The sequence below is a fragment of the Erythrolamprus reginae genome, chromosome 8, assembly GCF_031021105.1.
Source record: "Erythrolamprus reginae isolate rEryReg1 chromosome 8, rEryReg1.hap1, whole genome shotgun sequence".
Lineage (NCBI taxonomy): Eukaryota > Metazoa > Chordata > Lepidosauria > Squamata > Dipsadidae > Erythrolamprus > Erythrolamprus reginae.
The window spans coordinates 53,127,560-53,149,119 of NC_091957.1; the positions used below are offsets into that span (position 1 = coordinate 53,127,560).

Sequence of the window (21,560 nt, forward strand, 5' to 3'; positions counted from 1 at the left end):
TTCTGGACGTCTCATTACACCACTACATAACATCATCAGGGCACCAAATCTTCATATCGCCATTGAAGAGAGTGGATTCCCTTTCCCTTGAATTAAAATTATAAATAAAACAGGGTGAGACATTTAATCCACAGCCACGATGTTGCTTGGAGTTATTCTTTGAGTTGGGCGGCCTTTTTGGTGCTGTAAGCAAACAAATGAATTCTTTTACTCCATAATCTGCTTGATGTGGCCAGACCTGTTGCAATCAAACCTGATTGGCAACAACACTGGAAAAATCTGGATGAACATCTACATACACTTTACACACAATTCTCTCCAAGGCTCTTGCAATATCGATCCTACAACCTCACAGTATTTTTAAGTTGATCTCAATAATGGGAAAAACAAATTTTACTTTTAAATGAGAATTTAGGGTAGTAGGGCTCTTAACTTGCTCCATAAATTGATGCTGGGCCCTGAATTATCCCTTCCAATTTTCACATACCTGTCTTCTTTTTCTACTTCACCCACCCCCCAATTTACCTGTTTACTCAGTAGTTGCAATCATGGACATTTAATTTATTTTGATTTGATTTTGATTTTATTGGATTTGTATGCCGCCCCTCTCCGTAGACTCAGGGCGGCTAACAACAGTAGTAAACAGCATATGACAATCCAATATAAACAGTTAAAAACCCCTATTGCAAAACCAACATACATACAGACATACCATGCATAAAATTGTAAAGGCCTAGGGGGAAAGAGTATCTCAATTCCCCCATGCCTGGCAGCAGAGGTGGGTTTTAAGAAGCTTACGAAAGGCAAGGAGGGTGGGAGCAATTCTAATCTCTGGGGGTAGTTGGTTCCAGGGTCGGGGCCGCCACAGAGAAGGCTCTTCCCCTGGGTCCCGCCAAGCGACATTGTTTAGTTGATGGGACCCGGAGAAGACCCACTCTGTGGGACCTAACTGGTCGCTGGGATTCGTGCAGCAGAAGGCGGTCCCTGAGATAGTCTGGTCCGGTGCCATGAAGGGCTTTATAGGTCATAACCAACACTTTGAATTGTGACCGGAAACTGATTGGCAACCAATGCAGACTGTGGAGTGTTGGTGCAACATGGGCATATTTAGGAAAGCCCATGATTGCTCTCGCAGCTGCATTAATAATAATATTAATTATGAATCTATGTGTATCTTCTCTGGCCCCACCATGAAATGGAAAAGTTGCAACGTGTGACTTGCTGTGATTGTGGCAGCGTGAGAAATGCACTTAGTTAATATATAAAATATTTAAATGTTCCTCGACAGTCACCACGTTTATTTATTTAGATACATTCAAATAAATGCAATGCAAATCAGTGTGAATTTATTTGATACCTATCTCGTAGCAAATGACACTGCTGGCATATTCTCTGTCCTGTTCCTAAACATTTTTTTTTTTTTAAAGAACAGAAAATTAACATATAGCAGAAGGCCAACTTCAACCATAATCTGCATTGCTATTTATGACTCCGGGGTCCATGTAGCCCTGAAGTCATTTTTAGATGAGTGACACTATTCAATAGAAGGGTGGCTGGTTGTATATGAAGTTAATTCCACTTCCAGTTGGCTCACAGTCACTATAGCAAACATTTTGTGTCTCCACAACCTGTTTTATTAAACAAATTAAAAAATACGATTAGTATATTTGGATTTTTGCAGAGGTTAGAATTTTGGGGTACTGGTGTTTAGTGGAATTAGGGGATTAGAGGCTAAAAAGAGGGTGGGGAAAATATTTACTGACCCCTCACATCCTGGACACAAATTGTTTCAACTCCTACCCTTAAAACGTCGCTACAGAGCACTGCACACCAAGTCAACTAGACACAAGAACAGTTTTTTTCCGAACGCCATCACTCTACTAAACAAATAATTCCCTCGACACTGTCAGACTTTCTACTAAATCTGCACTTCTATTCTACTAGTTTTTCTCATCATTCCTTTCACCCATTTCCTCCCATGTTGACTGTATGGCTGTAACTTGTTGCTTATATCCTAAGATTTTTATTAATATTGCTTCTTCATTGCTTATTTGACCCCTATGACAATCATTAAGTGTTGTACCACATGATTCTTGACAAATGTATATTTTATTTTATGTACACTGAGAGCATCTGCACCAAGACAAATTCCTTGTGTGTCCAATCACACTTGGCCAATAAAAAATTCTATTCTATTCTATTCTAAAACATAACGGTTGCAGGAACTGGGCCTGGCTAATCTAGTGAAGAGAAGGACCAGGGGAGACAGGATAGCAGTCTTCCAATGTTTGGGGAGGGGGCTGCCACAGAGAGAAAGAGACTCAAACAATTCTCCAAGGCCAGACGAGGAATATTGGATGGAAACTGATCAAGGAGAGATTCAATCTGGAAATAAGGAGGAATTTTCTGACAGTGAGAACCATCAACCCATGGAACAGAAGTTGCCTTTAGAAGTGGTGGGAACTTCATCCCTGGAGGCTTTTAAGGAGACTGGACTGCCATTGGCCAGCAATGGTGTAGGGTCTCCTGCTTAGGCAGGGGGTTGGACTAGATGACCTCCAAGGTCCCTTCCAACTCTGTTAATCTGTAAAACTCCGTGCTAGGCAAATTTTTATAACTGGAGTTTTAGTTCTGTTCTCTCCCCACACGAGGGAGTGCTGGAATTAATGAAGGACGATTTGAGATTTTTGAATTGAAGTGAGTAAAAAAATAATAATTACAAAATGCAATTGCCTTGCTTTATTTGTGATATTTTGAAACCAGAGAAGAAGGGGGATGAGAGAGAGGGAGCGAGAGAGAGAGAGATCTATAGATTTATTTGTTTATTTGTTTTATTTATTTATTTATTTTTATTTATTTTTATTTATCTGTATTTATTAATATTGATTGTTTATTCATTGCTTATTTGAGCCCTCCGACAATCATTAAGTGTTGTGCCAAATGATTCTTGACAAATGTATCTTTTTCTTTCATGTACGCTGAGAGCATATGCACCAAGACAAATTCCTTGTGTGCCCAATCACACTTGGCCAATGAACTATTCTATTCTATTCTATTCTATTCTATTTATTTGTACTTATTTATTTGTACTTAGTTACTTAGTTAGTTACTTAGTTAGTTAGTTAGTTAGTTACTTACTTACTTATTTAGTTACTTAGTTACTTACTTACTTACTTACTTACTTACTTACTTACTTACTTACTTACTTACTTACTTACTTACTTACTTACATATTTACTTACTTACTTGTTTAAAATGGCTTAACTACTGACTGGAGGGCCATGGAAGGATTTCAGTATTAAACAGTGCAGTTTCCATTCCAAATGGTGGGTTCACACATTACACGGAGCCTTCACACATTTTTGTTTATGACACCCCAAGGTTATTATTATTATTATTGTTATTATTTATTAGATTTGTATGCCGCCCCTGTCCGAAGACTCGGTTGCAAGCCTAGCTTATTTATTTATTAATTTAATCAATTTTTACAGCTGCTCATCTCAGCCAGGGGACCCTGGGTAGCGAACAACAAGAAACAGAATAAAAACAATTATATTAGAGATAACCAAAATTAATTACATTACCGTAGCAGTTAAGATCACAATCAGTGTTGGCACCGATGCAGACGGGAGGTGGTGTTTTTAGATGCTTGGAAACTAAGCCCAGGGCGGGTCCCCAAAATAGGTCTATAGAACCACATTGTGAATTTGTAGACTTTGAATGCCCGCTTGACCCTGTGAGGAAGCTCAAATATATTCGGATAGGAAAATGGGGAAAAAAGAGCTTTAATTATTCATTTAATCTGATTGCCCATCTGAATAACTGAATCTTAACAGGGAAACATCTTAAAATAAATTAAGAACAATTCACTCCTCTACCGCCTTCTCTTCCTCCTCTTCCTCTTCCTCTTTCTCCTCTCCTCCTCCTCCTCTTGTTCCTCGTCTTTTCCTCCTTCTCTTCTTTTTCCTCCTCCTCTCCTCTTCCTTCTTCTCTCCCTCCTCCTTTCCTCTCCCTCCTCCCCTCCTCTTCCTCCTGTTCCTCCTCCTATCCTCTCTTCTTCTTCCACCTCCTTTCTTCTTCTCTTCTTCTCTTCCTCTCTCCTTCTCCTTCTTCCTCTCCACCTCCTCCTCTTCTCTTCTTCCACCTCTTCTTCTCTTCCTTCTCCTTCTTCCTCCTCTTCATCTTCTCCTCCTTCTCTTCTCCCTCCTTCTCTTCTTCTTCCACCTCTTACTCCTCTCCTTCCTCCTCTACCTCTCCTCTCCTCCTTCCCCCTCCTCCTCTTTTCCTTCTTCTCTTCCACCTCCTCTTTCTTCTTCTCTTCCTTCTCTCCTTCCTCCTCTTCCTCTCATCAAACATAAAAAAAGTAGGATACACAGCAGCCAAATCCAAGGTCCCAGAAGCCAGTTTGCAAGTCCCGGCAGCAGAGGGCGCCCTTCTCTCCTTCGGAAACCCAGGCCTGGAGAGACAGACCCGGAGGAGCCTTCCAGACAGTCTTCAAGGGCAGCCCCAGGGACGGCACCCGGCAGTAGTCTTTCTCAACTTATTTATTTATTTATTTTATTTAAATAATTTAAATAAATTCGCTGGCTGGGGAATTCTGGGAGTTGAAGTCCAAATATCTTCAAGTGGCCAAGGTTGAGAAACACTGCTCTAGGGTGCTCTGGCTTGCTTCGGACACAACAAGGGAGGCCAAACCGGGCAGCTGCAGATGGGCAATCACGGGTCAGGCCCGAACGCTCGTTGCAGGGACGGACGGAGCCCGAGACCCGTGTCAAGAGATGCATTGCACGTGGGAACGCAGCCTCGGGGCTGAGCCGAGAGCAGGAAGGCGCCCAGATGCCTGGCAGGCAGGCAGCCTAGTCCGCTCCCCGGCTGGGAACGCCCGTGGGGCGGCGACTGCTGCTGCACGGCCGTCGGGAGAGGAAGCGGCAGCCCGGGCGGCTGGAAAGGGAGAGGAGACCACGCGGTAGAGACCCGGCGGGCAGGTACCGGAGGGGATGCACGCAATGCAACCGCTTTTGCAATAGGCGGGATTTGGGGCTTGGGGTTGGAGGAAAGCAACCCCAGGGAGGTGGGGTGGGGGGTTGGAATAAACTAAAGCGCGCTCTGCCCGTGCTCAGAGGCACTCTCTTCCCCGGGCTTTTGCAAGTCTCCCTTTTGGGAACTCGGCTGCGCTGGCTTGGGGGTGCTTTGGCCGGGAGTTGCGGGGTTTTTTTGCGTGTCGGGAAGAGAAGGGAGGGTTGTTGTTGCGGGTCGGGGCGCCTCCCGGGACGGGTCGAGACTTGCAAGGGCCCGGAGCTCTTGCGAGAGAGAAGCGCTCTGGCTCTTCCAACAGCCGGCGAGAGACGCGGCTTCTGGTTCGCAGCTGGGACTGACCTGCTCTTCTGAAACAACTCTGGGATAAAGTGTGTGTGTGTTTGTGTGTGTGTGTGTTTTCCTGGCGTGGGAAGTGCAGTCCTTTTTGAGTGGGGGCATCTCTTCTCTTCCTTCTCCTTCTCTTCATCCTCTCCTTTTTCCCCTCCTCCACTCTTCCTTTCCTTCTCTTCCTTCTCTCCCTCTTCCCCCTTCTTTCCTCTTCCCCCTCCTCCTCCTCTACCTCCTCTTCTCTTTCTCCTTCTTTTCTCCTTCTTCGTCCTCTTCTCTCAATCTTCTTCTCTTCCTCCTCCTCCTCCTCTTCCTCCTCTCCTGTTTTCCTCCTCCACTCTTCCTTCTTCTTTTCTTCCTTTCCTTCTCCTTCTCTTCCTCTTCCCCCTTCTTTCCTCTTCCTTCTCCTCTCCTCCTCCTCCTCTTCCTCCTCTTCTCCTTCTCCTTCTTTTCTCTTTCTTCCTCCTCTTCTCTCAATCTTCTTCTCTTCCTCCTCCTCCTCCTCCTCTTCCTCCTCTCCTGTTTTCCTCCTCCACTCTTCCTTCTTCTTTTCTTCCTTTCCTTCTCCTTCTCTTCCTCTTCCCCCTTCTTTCCTCTTCCTTCTCCTCTCCTCCTCCTCCTCTTCCTCCTCTTCTCCTTCTCCTTCTTTTCTCTTTCTTCCTCCTCTTCTCTCAATCTCCTCCTCCTCCTCCTCCTCTCCTTCTTTCCTCTTCCTTCTCCTGCTCTTCTCCTCCTTCTCTTCCTACTATTCTCTTTCTTCTTTTCCCCCTTCTCCTTCCCTTCATCTTCCTCCTCTCCTCTTCCTTTTCCTCCTCTTCTCCTCCTTTTCTCCTTCCTCCTCCTCTCCTCTCAATCTCCTTTTCTCCCTCCTTCTTTCCTCTTCCTTCTCCTTTCCTCCTCCCCCCCTCCCCTTCCTCCTCTTCTCCTTCTTCTTCTTTTCTCCTTCTTCCTCCTCTTCTCTCAATCTTCTTCTCTTCCTCCTCCTGTCCTTCTTTCCTCTTCCTTCTCCTGCTCTTCTCCTCCTTCTCTTCCTACTATTCTCTTTCTTCTTTTCCCCCTTCTCCTTCTCTTCATCTTCCTCCTCTCCTCTTCCTTTTCCTCTTCTTCTCCTCCTCTTCTCCTTCCTCCTCCTCTCCTCTCAATCTCCTTTTCTCCCTCCTTCTTTCCTCTTCCTCCTCCTTTCCTCCTCCTCCTCCTCCTCTTCCTCCTCTTCTCCTTCTTCTTCTTCTTTTCTCCTTCTTCCTCCTCTTCTCTCAATCTTCTTCTCTTCCTCCTCCTCCTTTCCTCTTCCTTCTCCTGCTCTTCTCCTCCTTCTCTTCCTCCTGTTCTCCTTCTTTTTCTCCTCTCCTTCTTCTTCTCTCCATCTTCCTCCTCTCCTCCCCCTTCTCTCTTTCCTCCTCTCCTCCTTCTTTTCCTCCTCTTCTCCTCCTCTTCTCCTTCCTCTTCCTCTCTTCTCAATCTTCTTTTCTCCCTCTCCTCCTCCTCCTCCTCCTTTAGTGACAGAGGAAGAACCGGTTGCCCTGAGTAGAGTTTTGCTCAGATTTGGGTTATACCTGTTGATTGGTTGCTCTAAATCAGTGCTTTTTAAACTTGGCATCTTTGAACACTGGGGTATTCAACTCCAAGAATTCCCCAGCCATCGTGTATGGACTTCAATTCCCAGAATTCCCCAGCTATCATGTATTGACTCAACTCCCAGAATTCCCAGCCATTACCTATGAACATCAATTCCCAGAATTCCCCATCCCTCACATATAGACTTCATTTCTCAGAATTCCACAGCCATATGGACTTCAATTCCCAGTATTTAGATTAAATTAGATTATATTTATTGGATTTATATGCCGCCCCTCTCCGAAGACTCGGGGCGGCTCACAACAATGGTAAAAAACAATACATAGTAATAAATCTACTATTTAGCCATCTAAATTACAGTTTTAGGTTAAAAAATCCAAAAGAAACCCCAATATATAAAAAACAAGCACACAGTCGAATCATACACAGAAACTACATGGGCAAGGGGGAGATGTTTCAATTCCCCCATGCCTGACAGCAGAGGTGGGTTTTAAGGAGTTTCCGAAAGACAAGGAGGGTGGGGGCAATCCTAATCTCTGGGGGGAGCTGGTTCCAGAGGGTCGGAGCCACCACAGAGAAGGCTCTTCCCCTGGGTCCCGCCAGATGACATTGTTTAGTCGACGGGACCCAGAGAAGGCCCACTCTGTGGGACCTAACCGGTCGCTGGGATTCGTCCGGCAGAAGGCGGTCCCGGAGATATTCTGGTCCGATGCCATGTAGAGCTTTATAGGTCATAACCAACATTTATGGGAATTCAATTCAATTCCCAAGGCTCATAAATTCCCAGAATTTATGATGAGCCTTGGTGGCGCAGTGGTTAGAGTGCAGTACTGCAAGCCGCTTCTGCTGACTGCTGGCTGTAGTTCAGCAGTTCAAATCTCACCAGGCTCAAGGCTGACTCAGCCTTCCATCCTTCCGAGGTGGGTAAAATGAGGACCCAGATTGTTGGGGGCAATAGGCTGACTCTCTGTAAACCACATAGAGAGGGCTGTAGAAACACTGCGGGGCGGTATATACGTCTAAGTCCTATTGCTAATTCCTAAGCAATCGTGTATGGATTTGAACTCCCAGAATTCCCCAGCCTCATCGATTAACTTCAATTCCCAGAATTCTCCATCCCTCATGGATGGACTTCACTTCCCAGAATTCCCCAGCCATCATATATGTATTTCAACTCCCATGTTGACCGGAGAATTCTGAGCTGAGCTGGACATATCTTAAGAGTTTGCAAAACTCTGTTCTAAACCGATTCTGATATTTGGAGTGGAGATTTCTAAGAGATCCTTCGTGTGAGGGTTTGAAAGTGTGTAATGGAAATGTTGTATTCTAGCAGGAAAAGAGAGAATGGCTCTGTTGTTGATGGGGCTGCCGGAATGTTCCTTCCTCTTTCAAATCCACCCCAATTGCAATTTTAAAGAGCTTTTATTTCTAAACCAGTAACATGACTATTGTTATGTTGTAGTCTTTTTTTAAAATCAAAGTTAATTTTCCATAGTTTTGTTTCATGCTAATTTGTTCAAAACACCAATTATATGGCCTCATTCTGTGCATCAGTCTTGTAAGACAAGGCAGATACAGTATATATATGTGTATGTATGTATGTATGTATGTATGTATGTATGTATGTATGTGTATATATATATATATATGTAGATTGTTCTGAGTTCGGGTTTTGCCCTGTGTAATATTTTGCATGTTTATGCGACGTTTCGGTGAAATCACATTCACCATCATCAGGCTGAAGTTTCCAAGCTTCGTGCTGTTGTAAAATATATATATTTGTTTTCGTAGATTTTCACGGGTATATGTATGTAGATTGTTCTGAGTTTGGGTTTTGTTTGGGAATGTCTATGCGACGTTTCGGTGAAATCACATTCACCATCATCAGGCTGAAGTTGTAAGCTGTAAGTTGTAAACTATATTTACAGCAGCACAAAGCTTACAACTTCAGCCTGATGATGATGAATGTGATTTCACCGAAACGTCGCATAGACATTCAAAATATTACACAGGGCAAAACCCGAACTCAGAACAATCTACATATATATATGGTTGGACCGAGAGGCAAAAAAGGAGCTGTGATGTTCCTTCAATATACCAGGGTGATTCGACACAAAATGTAACCCTTCCATGGTACAGAGCTGAAAGGATTGGATTCTGTAGCCTAGAGGTTAATTCTCTGCCTTACAAGGCAAAGGTTGCAGGTTCAAGTCCCAGTGAGGGTATGGCTAGCTGGTGAGGCCAAAATAAGGCCGAAATAGATCTATCCTAGTCTCCCTTAATTTTCAAATTCAGCAAAAACATGTGACATATATATATATATGTTTTCGTAGATTTTCACGGGTATATGTATGTAGATTGTTCTGAGTTCGGGTTTTGCCCCGTGTAATATTTTGCATGTCTATGCGACGTTTTGGTGAAATCACATATCACATATATATGTGTGTGTGTGTTTTATGTCGGATCACCCTGGTATATTCCAGTCCCAGGGATATCAAATCCCAGTAAGGGTGTGGCTAGCTGATGAGGCCAGAACAAGGCCGAAATGGTGCCATCCTAGTCTCCCTTAATTTTAAAATTTCAGCAAAAAACACGTGAGATATATATATATGTATTTATGATGGCTGTGATAAACCGCAAACATGGTTAAAACTGAATATATTATGTGAACTCAAGCGAGACTTAGGCTTAAACCACACCTCTGCTCTTGTGGCTTAGCCCAGTTTTATTAGCTGTCTTTGTGCAAATCCAACTGAGTTTAATGTTGATTGCCTACAGAATACGGTGCCTACAGAATAACAGTGTTGGAAGGGGACTTGGAGGCCTTCTAGTCCAATCCACTGTTTAGGCAGGAAACCCTACATTACTTCAGACAGATGGTTAGCCAACATCTTCTTAAAAACTCCAAGTGTTGGAGCATTTACAACTTCTGGAGGCAAGCTGTTCCACTGATTAATTGTTCTCACTGTCAAGGAATTCTTCCTTAGTTCTAAGTTGCTTCTCTCCTGGATTACTTTCCACCCATTGCTTCAATCCTACCTTCAGGTGCTTTGGCACCACTTAATGTTGGAAATATTGATAATATATTGATAAACAACCAAACTCCGCAAGCACCAAGGGCTCCAAATATTCATACATACAGCCAGCCCTCCACTTAATGACACCTATTCTCCAAAGCACCTGAGGGTAGAACAAGAAGCAATGGGTGGAAACTAAACGAGGAGAGAAGCAACTTAGAACTAAGGAGAAATTTCCTGACAGTCAGAATGGTTGACCAGTGGAACAACTTTCCTCCAGAAGTTGTGAATGCCCCAATACTGGAAGTTTTTAAGCAGATGTTGGATGACCATCTGTCTGAAGTAGTATAGGGTTTCCTGCCTAAGCAGGGGGTTGGACTAGAAGACCTCCAAGGTCCCTTCCAACTCTGTTGTTGTTTTTGTTGTTGTTATTATTATTGTTGTTGTTATTATCTATCTATCTATCTATCTATCTATCTATCTATCTATCTATCTATCTATTTATTTTTATTAGATTTGTATGCCACCCCTCTCCGTAGACTCGGGGCGGCTCACAGTAATAATAAACAATATATAACAAATCTAATAATTTAAAAGAAACACTAAAAGCCCCATCATTAAAAGCAAACATACACACAAGCATACCATACATAAACTGTATAGGCCTGGGGGAGATGTTTCAATTCCCCCATGCCTGATGGCAAAGGTGGGTTTTAAGGAGTTTACGAAAGGCAAGGAGGGTGGGGGCAGTTCTAATCTCTGGGGGGAGCTGGTTCCAGAGGGTCGGGGCCACCACAGAGAAGGCTCTTCCCCTGGGTCCCGTCAAACGGCATTGTTTAGTTGACGGGACCCGGAGAAGGCCAACTCTGTGGGACCTAATCGGTCGCTGGGATTCGTGCGGCAGAAGGCGGTCCCGGAGATATTTTTTAAAAATTTTTGTGTATTTATGTATTATTATTATTATTATTATTATTATTATTATTATTATTATTATTATTATATTTGTTAAGCGAAGTTTGGCTCTATATTGCCACATTTATTAAGTTGATTCCTGCAGTTGTAAAACGAGTCTTTAAGTGAATCAGATTTCCCCCATTGACTTTGCTTGTCAAGAAAGTTGCAAAAGGAGAATCACATGACCTCGGGCCATTGCAACCGTCATAAATGTGAGAGTGGCCAAACATCTAAATTTTCATGTGACCGTGGGGGATGCTTGGAACGGTCATAAGTGTGCAAAACGGTCATAAGTCTTCTTCTTCAGGGCTGTTGCAACTTCAAAGGGTCACTACATGAATTGCTCATTGTGTATTGTAATCTGCAATTAGCAATTATTTGTTTCTGTAAGAACAATGGGGTATTATACTTCTGCTGAATCTACACTTTAAATCCACATTCCTCAGTCCAATGGCCGAACTAGCTAAGAATGGTGTGAGTTGAAGGCCAAGCGCCCCAGCTAGAGAACAATGTTGAAGAAAGCATCTCCCCAAATGTTATTATCTGCGATATAAATTTACTTCTTGATACATAGGAACTTGTGGATGTTTTCCAGACTCCTAACAGAAGAAGCCTTTTGCAGCTGCAAGATCATATCTCATGGCTGAGTCTTCCATTTTGAGGAAATCTCCATTTGCAGGCCTCTTAGAATTTATCTTTTATTTATTTGTGGATTTACGTATTGGTAGTATACAAAGCAATAACTCTATTTATATAAATGATATTGGTACTAATAAGAGAGAAACTTAGGAGAGGGGATGGTAGGCACACTGGTGCACTTACGCACGCCCCTTACTGACCTCTTAGGAATTGGGTGAGATCAACAGTGGACAGTCTAAAGGTAACATTTTGGGGGTTTGGTGATGAAACAACAGAGTCCTTTCGTCCCCTGTCCAATTGTCTTTCCTTTCTCTCACTTATCATATATATTTTCTTTCTTTCATATATCCTCTCCTCTAAGTTCACTTTACCCTTATATATATTACTGTACTACATGTCTATTTTTCTTCCTATGTATTTGTGTATTGGACAAATGAATGAATAAATAAATGAATGAATAAACAAACAAACAAACAAACAAACAAACAAACAAACAAACAAATAAATAAAGTAGTGAGTTCCAGGCATTAACCACTCTGTTGCTAAAGTCAAAACTTTCTACAGTTGAGTTTGGAGCAGTTTACTTTGAGTTGGTATCTGTTATGTGCTCGTGTATTATTGTGGTTGAAGCTGAAGTAGTCATTGACAAGAAGAGGGAGTCAAGCTATTCTCCAAAGCACCTGAGGGTAGAATGAGAAGCGACGGGTGGAAACTAAACAAGGAGAGAAGCAACTTAAAACTAAGGAGAAATTTCCTGACAGTTGGAACAACTTGCCTCCAAAAGTTATGAATGCTCCAACACTGGGAGTTTTTAAGAAGATGTTAGATAACCATTTGTCTGATGAGGTGTAGGTTTTCCTGCCTAAGCAGGGGGTTGGACTAGAAGACCTCCAAGGTCCCTTCCAACTCTGTTATTCTACTCCATTCTCTCTCCCTGTTACTTAATTTTTACTTTTTGCAGCCCTCCTAATTCCAAAACAATCCAATCCAATCCAGTTTGATCGGCTCGACCGGATTCAAATATTGCATCAAGGAATTTAATTTGCACTATGGGTAAACTCAGCCATAGGGAGTTTGTACTGTACACGTGGTGGTATGTAAAGCCCAGCTTGTGGGTTCGAGGCAGGGGTGAACCCAGCCTTTTGTGGCTCCCTCTAAGAACCATGGGGGGAAAGAAAAGTGGCTTGTTTGAACCTAGTTAGTGGGAAACGAAATTGGTGATTGGAGAGTTTATGTTGTAGAGCTCACAGGTAGAGTTTTTTTAGACTGCTTTCTCAAAGACGGAGGGATATTCGGTCTTTGTCTGAACTTGCCTCATCCTCTCTCTCTCTCTCCTTAGGGATGAAAATTAATTCCAGAGAAGATTATTGTACCTTTACATAATACATGTTTGACAATGTCAAGATTTTAACAGTATACCTTTGGGATGAAAACACTTTTCCTCGCCCTTTAAAAGGATTTAAATTTCCCCGGGGCCAGGCTGCTAATCTTAAAATTGTTTTTCCCCCTTTGTGGAGATAATAGGCCAGATATTCCTACAGTAATCCTCAATTTACACAACTGTTTGTTTAGTGACCGTTTGAAGCTACGGCGCTGAAAAATGTGACTTACGACAATTCTGAACTTCCGGGAGGCCTGTTGAGCCCATTTTTTTGCTATCCACAGGCTGCAGAAAACTGAAGAAGGTGAAAAACAGCCCAACGGGCCTACCGGAACTTCATTTCTGAACTTCTGGTAGGCCTGTTGGGCTCGTTTTTCGCCATCCACAGGCTCTGGAGGCTTTCCTGAAGCCTGAGGAGAATGAAAAACGGCCCAACGGGCCTATCAGAAGTTCATTTCTGAATTTCTTGCAGGTCTATTGGGCCCGTTTTTCACCATCCGCAGGCTGCAGAGGCTTTCTTAAAGCCTGAAGAGGCTGAAAAACAGCCCAATGGGCCTACTGGAACTTCATTTCTGAACTTCTGGTAGGCCTGTTGGGCCCGTTTTTTACCATCCACAGGCTCTGGAGGCTTTCCTGAAGCCTGAGGAGGGTGAAAAAGGCCCCAATGGGCCTATCAGAAATTCATTTCTGAATTTTCGGTGGACCTGTTGGGCCCATTTTTTTGCCATCCACAGGCTGCAGAGGCTTTCCTGAAGCCTGAAGAGGGTGAAAAACAGCCCAACGGGCCTACCGGAAGTTCATTTCTGAACTTCTTGCAGGCCTGTTGGGCCTGTTTTTCACCATCTGCAGCCTCCAGAGGTTTTCTTAAAGCCTGAGGAGGGCAAAAAATGTCCCAGTGGGCCTACCAGAAGTTCAGAAATGAACTTCCGCTATGCCTGTTAGGCCCATTTCTTACCACCCACAGGCCCCAGTGGCTTTCCTGAAGCCTGAGGAGGGTAAAAAATGGCCCAACGGGATTACTAGAAGTCTGGAGGCCTCAGTGAGGCCAACGGCATGCGTGGGGGAGCAGTGGGGGGACACACAACAGCATTGCATTATACATGTGGGCATGTGCACACTTTTGGCACCAAGCAAAAAAAGGTTCACCATCACTGGTACAGGTTCTCCCGCTTGAGCAAGGGGTTGGGCTAGAAGACCTCCAAAGGTCCCTTCCAGCTCTAATCTATTCCACTTGATATCCAGGATGCAGCCCATATTAAAACATAATGTAAATGTGGAAATTATATTCAGTAGGACGGCATCTGAAATTGCAATGGAGTGAAAACATCTAAAACTGTTATGTCAACAAATCATGCCTAAAAATGTAATGAATTAATAGTTACAAACTTAAATATGCATTGCGGGATATTGGCCCATCAGCACCAAGCAAACAGGAATGTTGGTTTGTTTGAACTTGCTTAATTGGAAATGAATCAGGCAGATTAGCCGACGAATCTGCAGCTGTTCTTCAGAACAAAAGACTTAATCAAGTGTTTATACGAGTTACGGCAATCCTAATTTTCATTTTCTATCTTTTTTCTTTTTTTAGATTTTAATATTTGTTTGTTTGTTTGTTTGTTTGTTCGTTCGTTCGTTCATTCATTCATTCATTTATTTATTTATTTATTTATTTATTTATTTTGTATGCCGCCCCTTCCCGTAGACTCGGGGCGGCTCACAGCAGTGATAGAAACAATGTACAATACAAATCTAATAATACGAAGTTAAAAACTCATAATTTAAAAAACATGCACACAACACACCATACATAAATTATATAGGCCTGGGGAAGATATTTCAATTCCCCCATGCCTGATGGCAGAGGTGTCTTTTGAGAAGTTTACGAAAGGCAAGGAGGGTGAGGGCAATTCTGATCTCTGGGGGGAGTTGGTTCTAGAGGGCCGGGGATGCCACAGAGAAGGCTCTTCCCCTGGGTCCCACCAAATGACATTATTTAGTCGACGGGACCCTGAGAAGGCCAACTCTGTGGGACCTAACCGGTCGCTGGGATTCGTGCGGCATTTGTGCAATAAATCTGGTATCCCTACACAGGAATCGTTTTATAATTCTGATTGCTGTTTGTTTACCTCCAATGCTTGTTGAGATGTATGGCTTTAAAAATGGATTAAACAAAAGAATTACAGTTTTCCAGTTTTGGCTGAATGCAGTTTATGTCACATGGAATTGCCTTGTCTGATCTCGCCTCTCTCTCAAAACAAAGCTGAGATTTGACCGCAAATCATGGTTTATTTAAGCTGCGGGGACTGTGTTCATCACATACATGAAAAACCCCATGCAAACAACCTGCGTTTTGGATCTGTAAAAGTTATTTGAATGAGATCAAAAATGTAACTTTGCATACATAACATGTGTTTATTTTTTAACCCTTGGGCCATATCAAAGTGGAGCGGTCCAGAAACTAATTATGACTAAAATCTGATGTAACTTTGCAAAACAGTAAGCATTGGATCTCTGCTTTCAGAGGAAAAAATGCTTTAATTACAGACAGAAAAATAAATGCTGTGCAGATAAAAGTAGACGTCGACATACGACTTCAATTGAGCCTAAAATTCCTGTCATTGAGCGAGACATTTATTTATTTATTTATTTTTATTTATTTATTCATTTGTCCAATACACAATACATATGGAAGAGAATAGACATGAAGTAATATATATAAAGATAATATGTAAAAATAGAGGAGAAGATATATGAAAGGAAGAAAATATATATGATATGTGAGATAAAGGAAAGACAATTGGACAGGGGATGAAAGGCACACTAGTGCACTTATGTCCGCCCCTTACTGACCTCTTAGGAACCTGGAGAGGTCAATCGTGGATAGTCTAAGGGAGAAATGTTGGGGGTTAGGGGATGATACTACGGAGTCCTGTAATGAGTTCCACGCTTCGACAACTCGATTGTTAAAGTCATATTTTTTACAGTCAGGTTTGGAGCGGTTAATATTAAGTTTGAATCTGTTGCGTGCTCTTGTGTTGTTGCGGTTGAAGCTGAAGTAGTCATTGACCGGTAGGATGTTGCAGCATATGATCTTGTGGGCAATACTTAAATCGTGTTTTAGGCGCCGTAGTTCTAAGCTTTCTAGACCCAGGATTGTTAGTCTATTTTCGTAGGGTGTTCTGTTTCGAGTGGAGGAGTGAAGGGCTCTTCTGATGAAGTATCTTTGGACGTTTTCAAGGGTGTTGATGTCCGAGATGTGGTATGGGTTCCAGACAGATGAGCTGTATTCGAGGATGAGTCTGGCAAAAGTTTTGTAGGCTCTTGTGAGTAGTGTGAGATTGCCAGAAGCTACGTAGGATCAGGATAAGTGAATTTTTGCCCTCTTTTCTTGCTTCCGTTGTTAAATGAATAACTGTTATTAATCAGTTAATAAAACGGTTTAGAATAGACCTGGCTTGTTCCAGGGAGAAAACTTTGAAATGGTGTGAATTAATTGCAAATCCCAATAATAATAATTTTAAAAGATGAAGGGCGTTTGATTGAATTAACCACGTTTCTCACGTATTTCTGACGTGAATGCTTTCTCACCCTCTGAGTCAAACCAGCACGATGCATGTAGAATAAGACAGATCTCTCCAACTTCTGCAAAAGTTTTTTTTAAAAAAAATGAGGAAGCAAAAATAAGAATCACAAAAATGAATGGCCATCAGATGTTGCTGGCCACAGAAAAGAAAAAGGATTGGTTGAACTGGTGGGAAGCCCAGTCAGAAATATATATATATATGTTGCAACAATTTTTGTGGCATGTTGGCATTCCTCGTTGCCAAAAGGAACAACTCGATATTCTTCTTGATAAACTGTTTACGCGGATGCTTTTAGTTCCCTCGGTCATTCCAAATGTTTATCTGGAATGATTAAAACTATCCTATTTTTTTTTAAAAATCCCAGGGTGATGGGACAGTTCTGTGGGATTTTTTTTTTTGTCTGGAGGCTTTTCTTACAAGATACAAATGGTTTAAGATTTGGAGCTGAGATGCTGCGGTTTGGTTGAGCTAGAAAGAGAGAGAGAGAGAGAAAAAAGTGAGGAAAGAAAGACGAGAGAAGAGGAAGTAGAGAGAAAGAAAGAAGGGGAGAGAAAGAAAGAAGAGGGAGGGAAGAGAGAAAGAAGAGAGAGAAGAGAGAAAGAGAGAGGGAAAGAATGGAGAGAGAGGGGGAAAGAGAGAGAGAGAGTGGGAGGGAGGGAGAGATAGAGAACAAGAGGGAAGTGAACAGTTCGTTCCAGTGTTAGGAACAATTCTGCAAAACCTACAGTGACTTTTACATTGTATCAGCAAACCGGCTGTCGTATCTTTGTGGTTGCGTTGGGAAATTGGCAAGTGTGGATTTTTTCAGTGTTCAGTTCAACAGCTCGGATGGGGGTGGGAAACATCCCTCTGCCCGCAAGGATGAAACCTCAAATATTTGTGGATTGACCGGCTGGCTGTAAAAGATTCCTAAAAAGACCATGGCAGGTTTTTACAACTGTTTGAAGGCGAACAAGTAAGTGCTTTTCATTCACGCTTTCTTGCTTTCTTTCCTTCCTTCCAAAGAGAGAGCCCCCGGGTTTAGTGGATGCTGAAAAGCAAAACACTACATCTTACTTACTCCAACGCATTCCTTGTTGCAGCCTCTGTTCTTTCTCTCCTCGTATATAGTTTGGGGGCTGTAAACCTGCAAGCAACCTTAGCGGATTTTGAGATGCCTTTGGGAAAGAGGGCAGGCTCAATTTGACAGTTTGCTAACAAAACTTTTTTTTTTTAATTTTGCATTTCCTGAAATACTGTGAAATTAAAAATTAAAAACAGGAGGAAGGAATATGGGTCAGAAATACCATAATTCTGTGCTCGTTTATTAAGAAAGAGGGGTCCAGAACAGAACTTCATATCTGGGGAATGTTTCAGATGCTGAACTGGTTAGTGATTGTAATTGATTATTGATTAGTAATTGATTAGAATGGGATTCCCTTGCACCAGGAGAGCTATGGTCCTTCAGAAAGAAGGCTGCTTTATTCTTTTTCTGAATAAAAATAGACTTCTAAGATGAGAGGGGTAATTGTAACCCCAATTATATGTTAAATGTTTGTGTGTTTTTCTGTTATTTTTATGAAAATCAATAAAGTTTAATTAAAAAAAGAAAAGAAAGAAGGCTGCTTTAGGATAAGGAAGCTCTGGGGTTTGTATCCCTTTCTGGGATTTTGGAAAGGGACCAGGGTGAGCTTGTGATAAGGAATGCTTTCAAACTGTTTTATGAAGCCTTAGGTTGAATGAAGTAGTAGAGGAGGAGGTTTTTACAACTGGACAGAACTGGAACATAAAAGAAAATAAAATCCCCTTTGCTGGCTGGGGAATTTTGGGAAGGGAAGTTCCCACATTTTTTTTTCAGTTGCCCAAGTTTGCAAAACATGGTTCTACAATTTTGGGTTACCATTTCCAATCTGGGTTATCCCAATATCAGTCTGTTGTTGTTAGTTGCAAAGTCGTGTCCGACCCACCTTATTCATTTATTTTTTATTTATTTATTTTGTCCAATACACAATAAGGATTTTAGTAGGTATATATCTATATACACATAGTAAAATACATGATGAAGGTTATAGAGGAGTTACTCATAGTAAAATATATCTATGAAAGAATAGAAAAAAAGATATACTGTAGTAATAGAACATATCAATGAAAGAATAGAAGAAGAGATATAGGAATAGAAGAAAGGTATAGGAGATATAGGAGAGCAATAGGACAGGGGACGGAAGGCACTCTAGTGCACTTGTACTCGCCCCTTACTGACCTCTTAGGAATCTGGATAGGTCAACCGTGGATAATCTAAGGGTAAAGTGTTGGGGGTTTGGGGATGACACTATGGAGTCCGGTAATGAGTTCCACGCTTCGACAACTTGGTTACTGAAGTCATATTTTTTACAGTCAAGTTTGGAGTGGTTAATATTAAGTTTAAATCTGTTGTGTGCTCTTGTGTTGTTGTGGTTGAAGCTGAAGTAGTCGTCGACAGGCAGGACGTTGCAGCATATGATCTTGTGGGCAATACTTAGATCTTGTTTAAGGCGTCTTAGTTCTAAACTTTCAAGACCCAGGATTGAAAGTCTAGTCTCGTAGGGTATTCTATTTCGAGTGGAGGAGTGAAGGGCTCTTCTGGTGAAGTATCTTTGGACATTTTCAAGGGTGTTGATGTCTGAGATGCGATATGGGTTCCAAACAGATGAGCTGTACAATGTTCCTCCAAGCCTTCCTGTTTTCTGGAGTCCATTTAAGCTCACACCAACTGCTTCAAGTGACTCTGTCCGGTCACCTTGTTCTCTGTCGCCCCTTTCTCCATCCTTCCCAGCACTAAACTCTTCTCCAGTGAGTCCTACCTTCTCATTAGGTGGCCAAAGTCTTTGAGTTTCATCTTCAGGATCTGACCTTCTAAAAGTCAGCCAGGGTTGAACTGTTCTAGGACTGACCAGTTGTTTTTGTCACGTACGTATTGGTGGTATACAAAGATACAATATTTATATACGTGATACTAGTAAAAGAGAAACATTAGGACAGGGGACGGAAGGCACGCTGGTGCACTTATGCACACCCCTTACTGACCTCTTAGGAATCAGGAGAGGTCAACAGTAGATACTCTAAGAGTAAAGTTTTGGGGGTTAGGTGATGATACTACAGAGTCTGGTAGGGAGTTCCATGCATCAACTACTCGGTTACTAAAGTCGCATTCCCTGCAGTCGAGTTCAGAGCCGTTTACTTTAAGTTTGTATCTGTTGTGTGCTCGTGTGTTGTTGTGGTTGAAGCTGAAGTAGTCATTGACAGGAAGAACGTTGTAGCAGATGATTTTATGGGCTATGCTTAGGTTGTGTTTAAGGCGATATAGTTCTAAGCTTTCTAAACCTCGGATTGTAAGTCTAGTTGCGTAGGGTATTCTGTTACAAGTGGAGGGCTCTTCTGGTAAAGTACTATATCTCTGGACATTTTCTAGGCTGTTTATGTCCGAAATGTGGTGTGGGTTCCAGATGAGATGTATTCAAGGATTGGTCTTGCAGTCCAAGGGACTCGCAGGAGTCTTCTCCAACACCAGAGTTCAAACACCTCCATGGTCCAACTTTAACAGCCATCCATTGAAACTGGCTATATATACATTTTTGTTGGCAGGGTGAGTTTTCTCCTGTCTAGCTTTGCCATGGCTTTCCTCACCAGGAGCAAGCGTCTTGACCTTTGACCTCGCTTGTCATAAGGTTGCAAAAGGGGATCACGTGATCCCGGGCACACAGTGACCATCATAAGTCTGAGTCCCTTGTCAGGCCTCTGATTTTTGATCATGTGAGTGGAGTGAGCAGATGCTACAATGGTCGTAAGTGTGAGACGTGATCGCAAGTCACTTTTGTCGGTGCTGTTCATCACTAAACAAAGCTGTTGTAGCTTTGTTGGTAATGACCTTTAAAGCCCTACATGGCATTGGGCCAGAATACATCCAGAACCGCCTTCTACCGCACGAATCCCAGCGGCCGATAAGGTCCCACAGAGTTGGCCTTCTCTGGATCCCGTCGACCAAACAATGTTGTTTGGCGGGCCCCAGGGGAAGAGCCTTCTCTGTGGCGGCCCCGGCCCTCTGGAACCAACTCCCCCCAGAGATTAGAACGGCCCCCACCCTCCTTGTCTTTCGCAAATTACTTAAGACTCACCTTTGTCGCCAGGCATGGGGGAGTTAAGTTATCCTTTCCCCCTAGGCTACTACAAGTTATGCATGGTATGTTTGTGTATATGTTTGGTTTTTTTAATAAGGGTTTTTTAGTTGTTTTTATTAATTGGATTGTTCATGTTGTTTTACCACTGTTGTTAGCCACCCCGAGTCTGCGGAGAGGGGCGGCATACAAATCCAATAATAATAATAAATAATAATAATAATAATAATAATAATAATAATAATAACAACAACATCTAGATGCTCGATCTGTTACTGTGAGGGTGGGATCCCTTTTGGCAATCCTCCACCCCAAGGATGCCTTGCGGATTGAATTCCTTGGCCACAGAACATCTGGATCGAATCCACTTGGAGTCAAATCAACCAGGGGAGGGGGGAGGTAAATTTAATCTCTCCACATTGCCTCCCACCCAAACCCACCCCCTTTAAACTGCCCCTTCCCCTTCCAAACCCAATCAAAATGTAATTGATTCTTTCTCGGAGCTGCTGCGGCTGAGTCTTTGCTAGCTATTTGAAAAACGCAAAGCATTTTTTTTCCAGCGGGCTCTCAGATCTGGTTCCAGAAGTATGATACCATATCCTGCATTTGAGGGAGGGGGTGGGCCGGTGTGGAGAGGAAATGAGAGGGGTGGGCTGGAGAAGGGGGAGCGTTCTTGCTTTTTGCAATTTTTTTTAAGGGAGTTTCCAGGCATACCGCTGTTGGGGCAGCTTTAGGGGGGTGGGCAGTCTTTCAATGTGTTTCTATGCTACTGGACATACAATCCTAAGTTTAGAAAGCTCAGAACTACATTGTTCTGAGCCTAGAAAGTTTAGAACTATGGGCCTAGAAAGTTTAGAACTAAGACGCCTTAAACAAGATCTAAGTATTGCCCACAAGATCATATGCTGCAACGTCC

The 21,560-nt window shown here is 42.6% G+C and overlaps 1 protein-coding gene across 2 annotated transcripts in view; it reads left to right on the forward strand.

Annotated features, from left to right (window-relative positions):
* Nucleotides 1-4,676: 4,676 nt before the first annotated feature.
* The window catches only part of KIAA1210 (KIAA1210 ortholog), a 39,713-nt gene continuing 22,829 nt past the window's right edge, over nt 4,677-21,560 (forward strand). Inside the window, exon 1 of one of the 2 annotated variants that reach the window (XM_070759916.1) lies at nt 4,677-4,985. Coding sequence is in view for 1 of the 2 variants with exons in the window: in XM_070759915.1 (XP_070616016.1) it covers nt 17,435-17,469 (35 nt within the window). In the remaining variant the exon portion in view is untranslated. Of the gene's footprint in view, nt 4,986-17,346; nt 17,470-21,560 lie in introns of those variants that run through there. The other variant, XM_070759915.1, reaches the window with a different exon arrangement.